General features: G+C 40.6%; 1 protein-coding gene and 1 pseudogene across 1 annotated transcript; one reads left to right on the top strand and one right to left on the bottom strand.

Annotated features, from left to right (window-relative positions):
• Positions 1–2,790: 2,790 nt before the first annotated feature.
• Positions 2,791–12,776, bottom strand: LOC124008022 (carboxypeptidase B2-like). Its single transcript, XM_046318934.1, has 9 exons — positions 12,753–12,776; positions 10,630–10,757; positions 10,278–10,409; positions 9,862–9,988; positions 8,670–8,771; positions 8,438–8,545; positions 7,763–7,873; positions 7,629–7,632; positions 2,791–3,627 (listed from the first exon to the last, which is right to left on the bottom strand). Exons 1-9 carry the CDS (start codon positions 12,774–12,776, stop codon positions 3,386–3,388), a joined length of 978 nt encoding a protein of 325 aa, XP_046174890.1. The 3' UTR covers positions 2,791–3,385.
• A 3,373-nt stretch (positions 12,777–16,149) lies between these two features.
• LOC124008206 lies at positions 16,150–20,628 on the top strand (annotated as a pseudogene).
• The last annotated feature ends 173 nt before the right edge of the window (positions 20,629–20,801 follow it).

Below are 20,801 nucleotides of genomic sequence, written 5' to 3'. Positions count from 1 at the left end.
ATGACAATGTGCAAGTAGAGATACTGGGGTGCAAAAGAGCAAGAGGATAAGTAACAATATGGGGATGAGGTAGTTAGTTGGGTGTGCTATTTACACATTGGCTGTGTACAGGTACAGTGATCGGTAAGCTGCTCTGATAGCTGATGCTTAAAGTTAGAGAGGGAGATTTAAGACTCAATTGTTGTGGAAATACTACACAGGGACACTCGAAGATACATCTAAAATTAACAATTCTTTATTATCAGCGCGCTGGAGAGGTTCCAACCAACTCAGTGCACCAAGTACACATGTCGATCAGGAGCTCTACCTGGGGCAGTCCTGTTAGTTCTCTTATATACAGACAAATTATATTTGCATGATTTAGCTTATTCATCATTCATGATTAATTAATCGTTAAGGATTACTTCTTTTATGTGACCGACCAATACTGGGTCATGCATGTGACAGACTAATAACTCACAAGGCTTCTTCTCTCAAAGCTGAGACCTTGAAACTGAGATATTCCTTTCTCAAAACAAGTTTCTGGGCATACTGCCAAATTGCAGGTACTGATAGTGAGGATTCGTTCAATGAGTCACTCATGAACACAGAAATTGGTTATAAGAAAAGCACATGAATAAAACAGAGAAATTGGTTATTAGAAAAGCACAAACATAAAAAATGTCAATTAAACATTATTTTCACAAACACTGTTACAAAATATGTGTCATGATTAATATAATAAAAGAATGACTAAGGTGTCTGTTAATTGTATTTTCATACTTTATAAATTATTTATTATTTCAATTACAAACCAGCTGTAAAGGAGTTATTGGTTCATGAGATCATTTAGAAAACATACACATAATGAATTGGATATTTACTAATAGTTATTAAGTGTGACACTTACTAATACTGCAATTGATGATGAATATATATAGAAAATCAAGGAGATTGAATTACTGCTATTTTTTTATTTAACTGCCTTTTTCGTCAGCATGCTAGGCTAGCTAATGCTAGAACGAGTAGTATTTCAATCTTCTTGATTTTCCCATATCAGATAATGGGATCATTAGGAGTACAGGCACATCTTCCATCCCTGGATTGGGGTACGTTTTCTAGCCATATCCGCATTCCTCACTGCGGTGCAAACATTATGGCTGAGGATCGTTCTGACTTGAAGGGGGAATATGTATTTACTGTATTTACCTCATGTCGAAACATATCGGCTAATAAAAACCCTATTTACCACGGTCTCAGTCTGTCTGTCTCTCTCTGAAGCTGGTTTGCTCTCTTTAAGTCAGGTTGTTGTGGCTGGTCTCTAGTTGGTCTCTCTTTAAGTCAGGTTGTTGTGGCTGGTCTCTAGTTGGTCTCTCTTTAGTCCGATTGTTGTGGCCGGTCTCTAGTTGGTCTCTCTCTTTAGTCAAATTGTTGTGGCTGAACTCTAATTAGTCTCTCTTTAGTCAGGTTGTTGTGGCTGTTCTCTAGTTGGTCTCTCTTTAGTCAGGTTGTTAAGGCTGGTCTCTCTTTAAGTCAGGTTGTTGTGGCTGGTCTCTAATTGGTCTCTCTTTAGTCAGGTTGTTGTACTCATCACAGTAGACACATAGGCCTATGATCCCAGCCAGTAGGACACACTGCAGCAGCTCCAAAAGGTCTCCTCCGTCAAATGAAAATATACTGAGGCACACATTGCTATTATAACATCAATCTGACAGATGTGTTCTTCTCTTGCAACCTCATCTTTATTTTTGTCTCAGCTTTGGTTACATGTTCAGTTGCTATTTCAAGCTCTGAGAATTCAGATATATATATTTTATTCTGGTAAGAGATTTGATGTCTGTGTTTTGTATTGTTACATGAATGATGAGCACCAGCTCCAGGTTCTCTCTGACATACACTACATGACCAGAAGTATGTGGACACCTGCTTGTCAAACATCTCATTCCAAAATCATGGGCATCAATATGGAGTTGGTCCCCCCTTTGCTGCTATAACAGCCTCCACTCTTCTGGGAAGGCTTTCCACTAGATGTTGGAACATTGCTGCGGGGACTTGCTTTCATTCAGCCACAAGAGCATTAATGAGGTCGGGCACTAATGTTGGATGATTAGGCCTGGCTCGCAGTCTGGGTTCCAATTCATCCCAAAGGTGTATGATGGGTTTGAGGTCAGGGCTCTGTGCAGGCCAACCAAGTCCTTCCACACCTATCTCAACAAACCATTTCTGTATGCACCTCGCTTTGTAAACGGGGTCATTATCATGCTGAAACAGGAAAGGGCCTTCCTCAAACTGTTGCCACAAAGTTGGATGCACAGAATCGTCTAGAATTTCATTGTATGCTGTAGCGTTAAGATTTCCCTTCACTGGAACTAAGAGGCCTAGCCCGAACCATGAAAAACAGACCCAGACCATTATTCCTCCTCCACCAAAATTTCTAGTTGGCACTATGCATTTGGGCAGGCAGTGTTCTCCAGGCATCAGCCAAACACTGATTTGTCCAATGGCAGCGGGCTTTAGACCACTACAGCCAACACTTGGCATTGCGCATGATGATCTTAGGCTTGTGTGCAGCTGCTCGGCCATGTAAATCGATGTCATTAATGTGCTAACATTGCTTCTGAGAATAGATGATTTTTACGCCCTACACGCTTCAGCGGTACCGTTCTGTGAGCTTGTGTGGCCTACCACTTTGCGGCTGAGCCATTGTTGCTCCTAGACGTTTCCACTTCACAATAACAGCCCTTACAGTTGACCGGGGCAGCTCAGGCAGAAATTTGAACTGACTTGTTGGAAAGGTGGCATCCTATGACGGTGCCATGTTGAAATTCACAGAGCTCTTCAGTAAGGCCATTCTACTGCCAATGTTTGTCTATGGAGATTGCACGGCTGTGTGTTCGATTCTGTACACCTGTCATAAATGGGTGTGGCTGAAATAGCCGAATCCAGTAATTTAAAGGGGTGTCCATTATTTTGTATATATAGTATATCGCCCACATACTTTTGGTGATTCAGTGTATGTTCCCTGCACTGCTCTAGTCTGTGTGTGATTTATTGTGAACTATTTTACATTTTCAACTACAATGAACAGGAAATCAACACACTCTGATCACCTTATGACTCCTGCCAACCTTAGTTTCCCACGGTGCATTGTAGTTTTAACCATGCGATTGAAAAATTGAAGTCAATATGTATTAAGAGGAGCCACTGAAGTGACGCATACAGCCATGACTGAGGTTTTGACAGTTCAGCTTGCTTTCCTCTCCTCCAACAAACAACTATTTATGTAATGATTGGGACTGCCCCACATGATGTAATGATTGGGACTGCCCCACATGATGATGCAATTTACAATCATGTTTGACAGACACGCACCCAAAACAGACTTTGATAAAAGGGATTACTTAAATCAGACGTGAAACTGCTCGGGTTTACACAGCCAACTTCTCAGGGGCATAAAAGGGTTAGGGTTGGGGTTGTGTTTTCTGAGAGCGATACTCTTAAGAGCGAGGAGGGCTTCATTGCAGGCCTTGGAAATGAATGATGGCGGTAGGAGAAAACCATATCGACCACGGTCCTCCAGCTCAAAGGTGAAGGAGTAGTGGATGCCCAGGTTGTAGGCCCATTTGTCAGAACCTCCAGGGGCTAAGTCTGGAGAAGGACGAAGGAAGAACAAGGAATTTAACTTGTTTTGTAGTGACTGTTTATGAAGCAATAACTTATAACAGCTTTACAAAGCAATTGTCAGCATTTTATTATAAAACAGCCTGGTCTCATAGACTAGATGTAACATAGTGAAGGTAAATTCGGGACACTCAAATTAGTATGATATGTTGTGTTTGGTATATTTACATAAGAGTGATGGTTTCTTAATGCAAAAACTAAAGTAGGATGGTTGGTCAGGGTGGATTGGTGGGCATGTAACACGAACATCTAGCAACCCAAAGGATGCGAGTTTCAATCTCATCATGGGGAAGTTTATCATTTTTAGCTAATGAGAAACTTTTCAACGACTTACTACTTGTTTTCTACTTTGCAACTACTTAGCATTTTAGCTAACCCTTCCTCCTAACCCTTCCAGTTAACCGTTCCTCCTAACCCTTCCAGTTAACCGTTCCCTAACCCTAACCTTAACTCTTCAACCAAATTCTAAAAATATTGTACATTTTGCACATTCGTAACATATTGTACATTTTGCAAATTCGTAAAATACAGTACCAGTCAAAAGTTTGGACACACCTACTCATTCAAGGGTTTATGTTTATTTGTACTAGTTTCTAAATTGTAGAATAATAGTAAAGACATCAAAATTATGAAATTACACATATGGAATCATGTAGTAACAAAAAGTGTTTAACAAATCTAAATATGTTTTCTATTTGAGATTCTTCAAAATAGCCACCCTTTGACTGGTTTGCACACTCTTGGCATTCTCTTTCAATTAACTGCTGTGCCTTGTTAAAAGTTCATTTGTGGAATTTCTTTCCACCTTAATGCATTTGAGCCAATCAGATGTGTTGTGACAAGGTAGGGGTGGTATACAGACGATAGAGCTCTTTGGTAAAATACCAAATCCATATTATGGCAAGAACAGCTCAAATAAGAAAATATAAATGACAGTCCATCATTACTTGAAGACATGAAGGTCAGTTTCTTCAAGTGCAGTCGCAAAAACCATGAAGCGCTATGATGAAACTGGCTCTCATGAGGACCACCACAGGAAAGGAAGACCCAGAGTTACCTCTGCTGCAGAGGAAAAATTCATTAGAGTGAACTGCACCTCAGATTGCAGAACAAATAAATGCTTCATAGAGTTCAAATAACAAACACATCTCAACATCAACTGTTCAGAGGAGACTGCATGAAGGCCTTTATGGTCAAATTGCTGCAAAGAAACAACTACTAAAGGACACCAATAAGAAGAAAATAACTGTTTGGGCCATGAAACACAAGCAATGGACATTAAACTGGTGGAAATCAATCCTTTGGTCTGATGAGTACTAATTTGAGAGACTTTGTGAGACGCACAGTAGGTGAGCAGATGATCTCCGCATGTGTGGTCCCCATGGTGAAGCATGGAGAAGGAGGTGTGATGGTGCTTTGCTGGTGACACTGTCTGTAATTTATTTAGAATTAAAGGCACACTTAACCAGCACGGCAACCACAGCATTCTGCAGCGATACGCCATCCCATCTGGATTGCGCTTAGTGGGACTAGCATTTGTTATTCAACAGGACAATGACCCAAAACACACCTCCATGCTGCATCAGATGACCCGGCCTCCACAATCACTTGAACTCAACCTAATTGAGATGGTTTGGGACGAGTTGGACTGCAGAGTGAAGGAAAAGCAGCCAACAAGTGCAGCATATGTGAGAACTCCTTCAAGACTGTTGGAAAAGCATTCCAAGTGAAGCTGCTTGAGATAATGCGAGAGTGTGCAAAGCTGCCATCAAGGCAAAAGGTGGCTACTTTGAAGATTCTAAAATATATTTGTTTAACACTTTTTTGGTTACTGCATGATTCCATATATGTTTTTTCAAAGTTTTGATGCCTTCACTATTATTATACAATGCAGAAAATAGTGAGAATAAAGAAAAACCTTGAATGAGTAGGTGTGTCCAAACTGTTGACTGGTGTTGTATAAACTGAACAGAAAAATAAACTCAACATGTAAACTATTCTTTCCATGTTTCATGAGCTGAAAGAAAAGACACCAGAATTTTTCGATACACAGTTAAATCTTATTTCTTTAAAATTGTGTTCACAAATCTTTATATCTGTCACGGATCCCTCCGGAACTGTCATTATGCACACCTGGTCCCTACCCCCTGATTAGTAATTGTATAAGTGTGCCCTTGGCTTACCATTGTCTGGTCGATTATTGTTCCTATGTCCGTTGGTTCGTGTGAGTACCTGTGCTATGTTGTTTTGGCTTTTGTGCCAGGTACAGTTAAAGTCTGAAGTTTACATGCACCTTAGCCAAATACATTCAAACTCAGTTTTTCACAATTCCTGACATTTAATCCTAGTAAAAAATTCCTTGTTTTAGGTCAGTTAGGATCACCACATGTCAGAATAATTGTAGAGAGAGTGATTTATTTCAGCTTTTATTTCTTTCATTACATTCCCAGTGGGTCAGAAGTTAACATACACTCAATTAGTATTTGGTAGCATTGCCTTTAAATTGTTTAACTTGGGTCAAACGTTTCAGATAGCCTTCCACAAGCTTCCATCAATACGTTGGGTGAATTTTGGCCCATTCCTCCTGACAGAGCTGGTGTAACTGAGTCAGGTTTGTAGGCCTCCTTGCTTGCACACACTTTTTCCAGTTCTGCCCAAATAAATTCTATAGGATTGAGGTCAGGGCTTTGTGATGGCCACTCCAATACCATGACTTTGTTGTCCTTAAGCCATTTTGCCACAACTTTGGAAGTATGCTTGGGGTCATTGTCCATTTGAAAGATCCATTTGCGACCAAGCTTTAACTTCCTGACTGATGTCTTGAGATGTTGCTTCAATATATCCATGTAATTTCCTCTTCATGATGCAATCTATTTTGTGAAGTGAACCAGTCCCTCCTACAGCAAAGCACCCCCACAACATGATGCTGCTACCCCAGTGCTTCACGGTTGGGATGGTGATCTTCGGCGTGCAAGCCTCCCCCTTTTTCCTCCAAACATAACGATGGTCATTATGGCCAAACAGTTCTAGTTTTGTTTCATCAGAACAGAGGACATTTCTCCAAAAAGTACGATCTCCCCATGTGCAGTTGCAAACCATAGTCTTGGTTTTTATGGTGGTTCTGGAGCAGTGGCTTCTTCATTGCAGAACGGCCTTTCAGGTTATGTTGATATAGGACTTGTTTTACTGTGGATATAGATACGTTTGTACCTGTTTCCTCCAGCATTTTCACAAGGTCATTTGCTATTGTTCTGGGATTGATTTGCACTTTTTGCACCAAAGTACGTTCATCTCTAGGAGACAGAACGCATCTCCTTCCTGAGCGGTATAACGGCTGCGTGGGTCCATGGTGTTTATACTTGCGTACTATTGTTTGTACAGATGAATGTGGTACCTTCAGGCATTTGAAAATTGCTCCCAAGGATGAACCAGACTTGTGGAGGTCTACAATTCTTTTCTGAGGTCTTGGCTAATTGCTTTTGATTTTCCCATGATGTCAAGCAAAGAGGCACTGAGTTTGAAGGTAGGCCTTGAAATACATCCACAGGTAAACCTCCAAATGACTCAAATTATGTCAATTAGCCTATCAGAACCTTCTAAAGCCATGACACCATTTTCTGGAATTTTCCAAGCTATTTAAAGGCATAGTCAACTTAGTGTATGTAAACTTCTGACCCACTGGAATTGTGATACAGTGAATTATAAGTGAAATAATCTGTCTGTAAACAACTGTTGGAAAATTAGTTGTGTAATGCACCAACTTGCCAAAACTATAGTTTGTTAACAATAAATTTGTGTAGTGGTTGAAAAACAAGTTTTAATTACTCCAACCTAAGTGTATGTCCATATGATGCACAGTGCTCGTGGAGATGACCATTTTTGTGTAGCTCAGATTGACATATTTGAAGGCACTGGCAGCATTCCAGACTGACTACATTGCAGAATCATGCCAGATCTCACTGGATCACCCGACTGCGCAGTCGATGAGGTAGCACACGACTATCAATACCACGTGGTCAACACCAGGTCTGCAATGTTGTCGTCCTGGAACGCAACCACTGACTCAATTTCAATACATCTTATTAATTGCCTTATTCTTTACCATTGTCCATGTGTACTTGTATCCATCCGGGTTCATGATAGGCAGCACATAGATGTCCATACTGTTCACCATCTCGGTGATGTCATTGTTTAGATTATAGAAATTCAAGGACTGAGGAAAGAGCACAGGGAAGATTCAACGTTTTTATATAGCTGTCTATGTTCCAAATAAAAATAGTGGCTTTGTGATCATTACCAAAGCTAAGAGGAGTTTTCATTAGTGGAGTTAGACCACTGGGAATGGCTTTGATCACAGAAATAAACTCTCCGAAATGTATTGGAAACTCATTCAATGTTATAAATTGTTCATATGTAAGAATATTACCCCTGATGTCAAAAACATCAAGTACAAAGTCAATATTCCTCTCATGCCAGCTGGGGTAGAACAATTAATTATTCCTTACAGTTATGTATGAATTATTCCACAAAAGTGCTTTATGTGGGGAAAATGTGTGCAGGAAACACATTTTAATATAGCTGTCTATGTTCCAAATCAAAATAGTGTGCAATTCGATTTAATACAATTCCAGAGCCATCATAAAAATGTTAAATTGTACTTCATAACCAATGAGTTATGAAAATGCTATATAACCAAATATCTATACTGCATGGCCTATCAGAATAGAAAAGGGTATAGGTTGGTAGAAAATTGGGGTTTTAGGAACATGGTACTGACATATTGCACAAACCACAGGCAGAAAGCTGGAGAGATCCACTCTCTAGCGTGAATGCCACAGTCAATCCACATAGCTCTCTTTTCAGCTCTCTCTTGACGTCCAGACAACTGAGAAAGACAACAGAGAAATTCAATCCTTTGATCAGTATAAAATGACTTATAAAATGACTATGACATTATTTAAAAATAGAATAATTGTATGAATCATTGCTAAAAAGGCAGCTTGGGGAACCTTGAGAACGTAAAGTGGGCGTTTTTCATACGATGAGCCAATCAGGATGACTTTGATCATGTCTGGGTGTTCCTGGGCAGTCTTGTTGATCCAATAGTATATCTATAAAAGAGACAGCACGATAACATTTTCATAATAAAAACATACTTGACATCTACCAGCTGGGATCACAAATGACCAGAGCCTTGTATTCATAAAGTGTTTCACAGTAGTATAACTGATCTAGAACCAGCTGCCCCTGGCCATATAATGTTACTATCTAAGAAGCATCATAACGATCCTAGATCAGCACTCTAACGCTGAGACGCTGTATGAATATGGGCCCAGAAGAGGTTATGACGTTAAAGTAATGTTAATGTTAACTACCTGCCCTCCAGGACACCTACACCACCCGTTGTTACAGGAAGGCCATAAAGATCATCAAGGACATCAACCACCCGAACCACTGCCTGTTCACCCCGCTATCATCCAGAAGGCGAGGTCAGTACAGGTGTATCAAAGCTGGGACCGAGAGACTGAAAAACAGCTTCTATCTCAAGGCCATCAGACTGTTAAACAGCCACCACTAACATTGAGTGGCTGCTGCCAACACACTGTCATTGACACTGACCCAACTCCAGCCATTTTAATAATGGGAATTGATGGGAAATGATGTAAATATATCACTAGCCACTTTAAACAATGCTAACTTATATAATGTTACTTACCCTACATTATTCATCTCATATGCATATGTATATACTGTACTCTACATCATCGACTGCATCCTTATGTAATACATGTATCACTAGCCACTTTAACTATGCCACTTTGTTTACTTTGTCTACACACTCATCTCATATGTATATACTGTACTCGATACCATCTACTGTATGCTGCTCTGTACCATCACTCATTCATATATCCTTATGTACATATTCCTTATCCCCTTACACTGTGTATAAGACAGTAGTTTTGGAATTGTTAGTTAGATTACTTGTTGGTTATCACTGCATTGTCGGAACTAGAAGCACAAGCATTTCGCTACACTCGCATTAACATCTGCTAACCATGTGTATGTGACAAATAAAATTTGATTTGATTTGAATGGGATGTTACATTGAGATTATGTTAATGTTACATTACATAAAGGTTATGTTAATAACCACAGTCAGGACACAGTCAGGTCTCTTACGTCCTCCAGGTCTCTTACGTCCTCCAGAGAATGGTATCGATCATAATAAGATATGCTGCTTCGAGGGTCTGATGATTCATTCCTGGTCTGCATCTCGATCAGTTCCTCTGTGTTGTCCAGTAGCACTCTGAAACAAACACACATTCTTACTCTTGGGGATTTCTCTGAACTATTAAAAACGTTCTACATGCATTTCATAATACTGAAAGCTTATATCATGGATATGACCGTAAGGGCATAACATAACAAAATCAATATTGAATTTTGTTTAAAAAAAGTCGGTTTAAGTTTAAGCGAAGTCGGCTGGTAGTCCAAACCTGGGGCTTGAACTCAAGATCTTGCTACTGTAAACCCAACACCGTAGCCATTTTTGACGAGGCAGTTAGGTGTTGTGTTAAAGTCGCTAAAATATGAGCATTGATCACATGACATACTGGCGTGGTAGGTGGTGTGTCTGCATCAGGTCTGTGACAGTCCCCAAGTTGTTGGCAGGAATAAACAGGTGCACCTCGGTGCCTGCTCCGATGTGCTCAGGTGAAGCAGGTGACCAAAAAAATGTTTGGGAGACACAAACGTTCATACACACACAAATGCGTGAATAAACTTTAAAAGAATGTATCCTAATTGCGTGTAACATGAAGTCTGAAAACAACACACTGTAACCTATTATAGAAACAAAAATAGTACTTGCACAATGTTCTTGGTTCAAGACCAGTGAAGTGAAAAGTTATTTTTAAACAGAAGTGAATTATTAGTTTACTTTCACATCATTATCATACCTCATATTGGCTGGATATGTTCCTCACAATATCTGCTTGTATGTGTGCAGTGACTTGGATTGAGAGTACTTGGTTACTGTGAAAGACAAAGGACAAATAGGCTAATGTGGCTTCCTTTTCTCGTCTCCTGTTCATCTGCACATAGGAAAGGAGATGAGGAGAGGTCACTAGACTATTGAGATGTAGGGGAGAGTGAGGTAAGTTGAGCCAAAGGGGTAAGTTGAGCCACCCTTGTTTCTAGGAAACCATACACCAAATTCATCTTTTTGACCAAACATTTAGGAAGAGGTCATCATTTCATGGAGTCTGTGAAGGATTAAACCAAATTTGACAGATTTTCACCAAGTCAAATTAGTTTACTTGGTTAGAGCAGGCCTGGGCAATTATTTTCATGGAGGGCCATATTAGAATATATTTTTGAAATCGTGGTCCAGAATCATATTACAGGGTATTACAGAATCACATAATGTGTATGACTGTGTTGACAGATACATCTACTGTAAGTCACATCCAGATATGCTACTTATTTAACTTTTTTAACACGAAGAGAAATAAAAACACATCCCATGTTCTCCTTTTGGTAGGTATTTTCATGATTAAACATTCAATGAACTACACGGACAGAACTCTTGTTAACGGGTATGCACAAAAACACAAGAAAGAGAGAGAGAGAGCTCAACAGTACATTTAAACTACTCAATCAGTGAAAGGAGTGAAGTCTCTGAGGGGCATTGACTAGAGCAGTGAAGTCAGGTGTCGTTTCTGACGTCGCTATGCGCAGGATTGCTGAGAGGTGAGATTCAGTAAGAGATGATCTGTGCCTTGACTTGTTATATTTCATCACTGAAAATGTCCGTTCACATACATAGGTTGACCCAAACAGTATAAGCATCTTCTGAGCATGACTCCTAATCGTTGAAATGTTTTGTTCATTGAGAAATGCATATAACCTCGTCAGTGACATTGTTTTGAATAGTTCTCCAATCAGTGCATCAGACTGAAGATCGATAAGCTCAAGTTGTAGGTCAGTAGAAGCGTTATCCACATTGAAGGTGAAATGAGACGAAACCAACAGCATGTCATTTTCCAACACTTTGAAATCCTCAAAACGACGAGAAAACTCACCGCTCAAAGCACGCAGCGCACCGATGTATACTTCTCCTGCTGGTCATATAGTAGGGAACAGACTAGTAGTGTCATCTAGTAGGGAACAGACTAGTAGTGTCATCTAGTAGGGAACAGACTAGTAGTGTCATCTAGTAGGGAACAGACTAGTAGTATCATCTAGTAGGGAACAGACTAGTAGTGTCATCTAGTAGGGAACAGACTAGTAGTGGCATCTAGTAGGGAACAGACTAGTAGTGTCATCTAGTAGGGAACAGACTAGTAGTGTCATCTAGTAGGGAACAGACTAGTAGTGTCATCTAGTAGTGAACAGACTAGTAGTGCCGGAAGGTGGGTGAGATTGTTGACTTCTACGGGAGAAGGCCATGATGTCCACCGTGAAGGACAAATCAGCCAACCATTCTTTATCTTGCAGTTGAGGGAAATCCATATATTGTCCTTTCATTTGCAAAAACTCAGCAATCTCCGACTTCAGGTCCCACACCCTTTTAAGCACCTTCCCCAAACTCAGCCATCTCACGTTTGTTTTGTTCGGGGAAATCTGCATGACCCGACTCTGTCACTTCCAACATGAGAAACTGCCTGTGGTTGAAAGATGTAGCTCTTATGAAGTTTATCACTTCAGTGACTGTATCCACAACATGGCTCATTTTCAGAACACATTTACAGAGCACACCCTGATGAATAATGCAATGCAGGAAAAATAATGTTCTGATCTGGGGTCAGCTCATCTACTTGATCTTGCATCCTTTTCACAAGGACAACGTTTTTTCCTGTCATGTTTTGGCACCCATCAGTGGTCACACTGGATAACTTTTCAAAACTCAGTCCCAGCTTTGCCACACACTTATTAACCTCCTCCAATAAATATGTCCGTCTGTGGGAAGTGATCTTCATTGACTGCGCTGTAATTTCAACGTCTGGGGTTATGCCTCGTTAGAATACTAACAACTGCGCCGTGTCAAGTGCATCACTGCTCTCATCCAGGTACAATAAATCCTTTACCTTGTCTTTCAACTGTTGTTCCATATTCTCTGTTATGTCCTCAACATGCCGTGTCACTGTTCGTCTTGACAGGGAAATATTTTTTAAACTCTTTCTTGGCGCGGCGATGTATTGCTGCAGAGTCAATTAAACATTATTTAATTAATTCGCCCTCAGCGAATGGCTTGCTATGTTTAGCAATTTCGTGGGACAGTACATAGCCAGCTCCCGCCATCCCGTCGTTTGCTGAATGCAGTTTTGTGAAAAGTCCTTGCTGCTTTTGCAACTGAGAAAGCAACTCCTTCGATGCACTTGCCCTCTGATCAGAAGACATATTCCTATATTTCTCTGCATGCTTCGTCAGGAAGTGTCGCGACAAGTTGACAGCGATGCTCTCTTTGCACACCAAGCACACAGCTTTCCCTGATAACTCAATAAAGAAATTGTTCCATGTCCACTCTTGCTAGAACACCCTACATTCATTGTCTTCTTCCCTTTTCTTTGAAAAATTCATTTTTGCTCAATGACTTAAATTATTTAAAAAAACATGTTTATTCATAATACAAACATCAAAAACTTACATTGCTACATCAGACATGTCTAAAAAAACAATTAACAAGAAAATACTAAAACATGCAAAAAATATCAATAAAATAATAATAAAAAAATAATTAAAAAATTATAGTGCAATTGTATTCACTCTGAAAAAATCTCATTATAATGATTCAGGAAGATGTTATTCTTGTTGTTATTCATAAGGGATACTTTCTTAAAACAAGATAATTAAATTAAATAAAAAATATGTGTAATTTTGGTATAGAATTCTGGAATTTTTGTTTGTGTATAAGGTATTTGACAACAAGAATAAAAAAAATCACAATCATTTCAATGGTCTTGTTATCATTGCAATAGTAACATATTATATTCTTCATGTCAAAAACATGGGTAATGTTCATAATGGTAAATAAGTATTCTGCAAGGTTTTCACAAAATTCTGACACAACTTTACATTCAAAGAACAAGTGAGTCAGATTCTCACCTTGGACAACATCGAATTACATGGATATATCTTATGTAGAAGTGCACTTCCTTAAATTAGATTGGTATGCAATATTTGTAAGGCCTTAACCAAGCTTTTTCCAGACAGTGTCAGGAATAAGCATGCTCCGGGAAAATGTTCCTCTAGACGTAAGTTGGTTCTGTGAATGGAGAATTTGTCTTATATATTTATTACAACAAGATTTTTCAAGTAAGCTCACACCTGCCAAACTTCTGAATAAGCTTTGTGATCATTACCAAAGCTAAGATGAGTTTTCATTAGTGTAGTTAGACCACTGGGAATGGCTTTGATCACACAAATAAACTCTCTGAAGGTATTGGAAACTCATTCAATGTTATAAATAGTTCATATGTAAGAATATTACCTTTGTTGTCAAAAACATAAAGAATAAAGTCAATATTCCTCTCATGCCAGCTGGGCATGAGAACAATGAACAATGAATTATTCCTTGCAGTTATGTCTGAAGTATTTCACAAAATAGCTTTATGTGGGGAAAATTTGTGCAGGAACATATTTTCCATGCCATTAAAGCTTGTTGGTGAAACCTAGCCAATTTAGCGTGTAATCTTTCAGGAATATAATTACATTTCAGTAAAAATTGAAGACCTTCAAACTTATTAAATACATTATTTGGAATGAAATACCATATTGAATCAGCATTGATCAAACATATTTTTAACCAGTTGATCTTTTTTATTTTACCAGATAAGTTGACTGAGAACACATTCTCATTTACAGCAACAACCTGGGGAATAGTTACAGGGGAGAGGAGGGGGACGAATGAGCCAATTGTAAACTGGGGATGATTAGGTGACCATGATAGTTTGAGGGCCAGATTAGGAATTTAGCCAGGACACCAGGGTTAACACTCCTACTCTTACGATAAGTGCCATGGGATCTTTAATGACCCCAGAGAGTCAGGACACAAGTGACTGTCCCACTGGATGTCATAAGGTGATTGCACCAATTTGTAAGTCGCTCTGGATAAGAGCGTCTGCTAAATGACTTAAATGTAAATGTAAATGTAATGTCCCATCTGAAAGACGGCACCCTAAACAGGGTAGCGTCCCCATTCACTGCCCTGGGGATTGGGATATTTTTTAGACCAGAGGAAAGAGTGCCTCCTACTAGCCCTCCAACACCACTTCCAGCAGCATCTGGTCTCCCATCCATAGAGAGAGAGAGAGAGAGCAAGAGAGAGCAAGAGAGAGAGAGAGCGAGAGAGCGAGAGAGAGAGAGAGAGAGAGAGAGAGAGAGAGAGAGAGAGAGAGAGAGAGAGAGAGAGAGAGAGAGAGAGAGAGAGAGAGATCGAGAGATCTTTGTTGAATTAGCCAGAGTAAAGTCTAAGTTAAACTTTACTTTTTTGAGGAGGGCTTTGGGCTGCTTTGCAATAACAGTGAGCTGTTTAATACACCATGACCCCAAACATTTCCACATCTTGATTAACAAAATGATGTATTGTAATTCATTTGGGTTTAAACTTTATCCTGGAACTGCATTTAGACAGAAAATAATTTGCTTAAGTTAGGCCTACTATTTGCTTTAGTAGATCTACAGAATATTCTATGTATATTATGCAAAATCGGCCAGCTCACAGACAAATTCACTTTGCTACACCCAATGCCGTATATAAACCCGAGATTGTATTTAGCTATTTATTGGCCATTGAGAGACTTTGAAGCCTCTGGTCGGACATATTGGCACTCCCTAGTAAGAGTAGTTCTTCATAGGAATGAATGGAATTCTACAGTATTTCAATTAAATGTTTCAAGGACATATTACATGTTTAAAAAATAAATAAATAGGTGGGACAGTAACATTAGTACTCTAAATTGTTTTTTTTATGTTTAGCATACATAATATAATTTAAAAGTATGCATTAAGGTGTCTGTAATAGAATACACTTTTCAAAAACGAATGTAAACATGAATAAATGACTTTCTATAGCTTCCAAAATATTTGGTACAATTGAGGAGTGCCAAGATAATTTTATACACATCACTGACTACACCAGGTGGCGTTATGCGCTCACTGAGGTATAATAAGAACGGACGCGCTAACCTAAAATTAAAACCAATAGTTAATTTACAGCACAAACACTTCCGGTTTAGAGGTTGTGTTATTAAGCTGTCTGTCCATGATCAACTTGCTCAATGTTTGTGTGATCTAATTAGCTTGGAATTTTGTGTTTTATGTACATCTTTGATAAAATATGTTAGATATTAGTCCAGCTAACTAGACAAAACTTGCGACTGATTGCTTTAGCATTATAGGGGCGGCAGTGCAGCCTAGTGGTTAGAGCGTTAGACTAGTAACCGGAAGGTTGCAAGTCCAAACCCCCAAGCTGATAAGGTACAAATCTGTAGTTCTGCCCCTGAACAGGCAGTTAACCCGTCATTGAAAACAAGAATTTGTTCTTAACTGACTTGCCTAGTTAAATTAAGTTTTAAAAACAACTAACTTAGCAGCACAACAGCTAACTAACGTTAAGCCAGGTTTTTTTTTATTTATCACAAGTAATTAATCGCCTATGTTTATCAATGTCGACTCGTGTCATTTTTTTTCTTAAATCGTGTCTTGTTACTCATGGAATGTAGGAAGCTCTCAAACGCGTATTTGTTGGGCAGGGTTTTCAGCGCTTAGCTTCGTCCACGATGGTTGTTGGCTGTGTACAATTCCGACGATGTCTTTTTAACGCGTATAAACGTCAATCGTTTGAAACGGGCAGATATGCCACCACTTATCTTTCATGTCGGCAAGAAAGGGGGGGGGGGGATATGCCTATCCTCAATTGGGTATGTCCGCATATGTTTCGAAAAGCCATGATTATTTATGTTTTCAACGTTAAAACACAGCGTCGGTATTGTAGTTCACATGAGGCCAATAGTGGGCGAATATAACCGCTGAAAACCCCCACGTACAGAGAAGGTTTTTTCGAAAGCTCACTTGTGGTATTGATCATCCGTTTGACAGGGTTCCTGGGCCTTGTTCAGTAGTAACGTTGCAGGTAGAAATGTCATGAATAGAGCTGCTATAGCTCATATATGGCTCTGGCCATATACCCACACCCCTTCGGGCCTTATTGCTTAATGATAATATTCCTAGCTATAGGATCTTACTACAGATTGCTCAGTGCATTCAGCATGAAGAAGTTACTTTGGTGGCTTATCTCCCGAATCTCAGCTTGCCACCCATCTGTCAAGCATTATGTTGATTAGAATGTTGACATGGTATGAAAAAAACCATATCAAACAGTAATTTGTTGCCGTGTTGATTAGGCACCAAAGAGAAGAAAACGGATTGGAACGGCCATTTTAGTTTCCCTTGTGTGACATTTTATGTTATGCGGCCTAGTGAACATCTCCCAGTCTTCCACATTAATTCACCCACCTGGGTCATATTCACTAGGAACCAAATGGATGCAAACAGACCCACAGGGGAGGGAAGTACTACCAACTGGGAGGGACTACCTGAACTTGTCCAATAAACGATTGTTTTAGTTGCAAAACGTTATCCATTGCAAAAGGGTTTGCTACTGTATTCAATAATAAATATGGTCTTCTCCATGTCCCAGGTACCAAGATGTCAACTATATGGTGTACACGGGTGACCAGGGTGTGACAGATCAGCAGATTTTTGATGGCGCTTCAACATCCTTCTACCTCGACCCGTCCAGTTTGTCTTCCTCAAACACCGCCTATTGATCGAGGCCAGCCTCTTCCCCCCAATTCACTCTGATTGGTCAGAGTGTAGGCTCAATCTTCCTTGGCTTGGAAGCCCTTACGGAGTTTGTCCCAGGTGTCTACATCGACTCCATGGGTTACGCCTTCACTCTGCCTGTGCTTAAATACCTAGGGGTTTGTCACGTGGCTAGCTACGTGCGCTACCCCACCATCAGCACAGACATGCTGTCAGTGGTGCGCGAGAGGAACCCCAGGTAGGTAATCGTCTCAGAACCCTGTTTCCCACTACAGACCCCCGGCCCCCTGATACACAGTCTTAACTAGGGGAATATAGCCAGGTCTATATCTGAATGTGCTTTAGCCAATGCCTCTCTGACTATTATTGTCAATGTCATACTCTTGACTACAATGGCATGACCATGTTAGTCAGAGAAGTTGGCTGAAAAGTCACCTACAGATCTGGACTAGGCTAAGATCAGGATCAAATCAGGCTAAGGGGAATATGGGATTTGTTAATACTCTGCTAACTTACAAGCACTAACTAACACGTTGCACTGCTATTGTTATAACTGTCATCAAACCTGCATCAATAAGTGTTGTTCATGTTGTAACTTAGGTCCACTTTCCACTTTATCATTGACATCGATGCATGACTTCCTCTTGTTGTGCATGCTTCCTTTCACCTCACCTGATCCTATCATGTTATGTTTTACCATTCCCCAACCAAGGTTCAACAACGCAGACTACATCTCCAACAACCTGTTCCTGAGCGAGGTCAAGTTTGTCTACTACTGCCTGCTGGCGCTGCTCTATGGTCTGGCCGGCTCCTGCAGCGACGTGGTCATTGTCAACTCCAGCTGGACCCTGAACCACATCCTGACCCTGTGGCGAGCGACCAAACGCACCTGCTTAGTCTACCCGCCCAGCGACACCCACGCCTTCCTCCAGCTCCCATTGGACGAGGACTCGGACCGGAAGTGCCATTCCATCGTTTCCATTGGTCAGTTTCATCCGGAGAAGGACCATCGGCTTCAGATTCGCGCCTTCCCGGAAGATGCTGCAGAAGAAAGAGACGGGGCCGGGAGGAAGGGAGTCGATGAGGTTGGTGCTGATTGGTGGATGCCGGAACCAAGAGGATGAGGATAGGGTGTTGATTTAAACTCAACGTGCCAGATGAGGAGCTGAAGAGGGAGTTGGGGGAAGCTACGGTGGGACTTCACACCATGTGGAATGAACACTTTGGGATAGGTAAAAACAGAAATAGAATTAATTACTATGATTCTATACTGCTGTCATTATATTTATATTATTAAAAACACCTGGCTATTATTCTAATGCAAAGCGCTCGTTTTCTCTCTACATGCCCAACATTTAGTACTGTATAATCCTGTACTGAATGGAGTCCTCATACACTGTTCAACAGCCCATTCTGAAATTGTAGTACATTGTTCTGTTACAATATACTTTTGTTAATCACCAATGCAAATACCTCGTTTGATTGCTTAACATCCTCCTCTTTATAAATGAAAGATGAACGCAAGTATTTACACAGGCATTTTTACTGCACCATAGCAAGTTTCTCAAAATGGCTAGGTTGCTAGCCAGGTGGCTGTGGATACTAAAATGCTTGTCTACCTTCATCTTTCACTGTTCAATATAAATGCAGTCTTAGGTAATGTAATTATACGTCCAGTAATGTGTCTACCTAACTTTACAGCCAGCACTTACCCCGTACCCTCTGTTCTCCTCTGCTCTCAGGGGTGGTGGAGTGCATGGCGGCTGGGACCGTCATCCTGGCTCACAGGTCTGGAGGCCCCAGGCTGGACATTGTGGTGCCCTATGAGGGCGGCCAGACGGGCTTCCTGGCCGAGGATGAGGATGGCTACGCAGGCGCCATTGAGCGGATCCTGGCCCTGTCACCCTCGGCCCGTCTGGAGATCCGACTCTACGCCCGCCTCTCGGTCACTCGCTTCTCCGACTAGGAGTTTGAGGCCTGCTTCCTGGCTACCATGGAGCCTCTCATATGGACACTGGCGCGATGAGGGGTATGGGTGGGGGAGTGTGCGTGTGTGTGTGTCACAGGCTCATGGGTGTGTGTGTTGGTGGTTGAGTGACTAAAACTCATGCTTGTACTGCCATGGCACATTTTGGCATACTAGCCATTCCTTTAGTTGACATAGGATACCGTTTGTGTTAAAGTGCACAAGAAAATACGTTGACTTAAATTAGAGCTGCATTTATTGACATGTCAGTCCAGGTGTCCACTCTCTTTCTAGAGGGTCTTGTTATATGTTTAGTATTTATGTTTTCAAGACCCCATTCCATTTTTCCCAATGTATTTGTACTTGAGGCATAACATTTTTAGTGTTCCGTCTAACCTCCTTCATGTTCACAGTCTCAATTTTTAACGCATACAGAGAGCCGGCTGGTAGACTAGATTAGTGCTGGTCTAGCAAGGACTGGACACTACTGTGATTTTGATGGTAATCCAGGTTGGCTTTTTGCAGTCAAACTACAAATCTCAGAAGATTGTTATAATAAGATGGGGTGCTTCCATTTGTCTTATTTCACACGTGTGAATTGGAAATGATTTATCTTTCATAACCCCGCAGTCAGGGATCTGCCATTTCTGATCCCTGACTGATTGGGATATGAAAAATAAACCATTTCCAATTCACCCATGTGAAACACAGGAGCAATTGCCTTGCTCACGGGCACATCAACATATTTTTCACCTCGTTGGCTAGGGATTTGAACCAGCGACCTCTGCTACCGGCCCAACGCTCCTTACCGCTAGGCTACATACAGTGTTGATGTGAAACACTTCTCTAGGCATTGTGAGATCTGATCTCTTGTGTAGTGTGACTACAAAAAAGACAACCTGGAATGCCAGCAGTGTCCAACTGACCTTTTGATGACGACCAAACTCTGATCTCTGACATCATTGGGAGAGAGAGGGTAGGGGGGGGGCCTGTAGACACTTCACGACCCTGATGATGACTGCTGTAATAATTATATTGTTACTTAACTAGAAATACCGTTTTGTATCCTATTTATTTTTAGATTCTAACATTTATAAAATACATTGTTGTGATCTTTAGTGCAATGATAAATGATCAACAAGCATTTGAGCACAATAAACATGTGGATGACAGTCAGTGTTTCAGCTTGAATGATTTCCTGGGAAACGGACAATTTGTCCTATTTTCACCATGTAAAAACATGAATGGGACAATCAGAAAACAACTGTTGTACCGGTCTTCATGCAAGCAGACTTGTCTGTTTTTACTAGCACTGCCTTCGCTTACGGGGCTATTTTGAAGGTTT

This window comes from Oncorhynchus gorbuscha, linkage group LG21 (assembly GCF_021184085.1).
Source record: "Oncorhynchus gorbuscha isolate QuinsamMale2020 ecotype Even-year linkage group LG21, OgorEven_v1.0, whole genome shotgun sequence".
NCBI lineage: Eukaryota > Metazoa > Chordata > Actinopteri > Salmoniformes > Salmonidae > Oncorhynchus > Oncorhynchus gorbuscha.
Note: the sequence above shows the minus strand (reverse complement) of the source record. Positions and strands in the feature narration are given on the sequence as shown.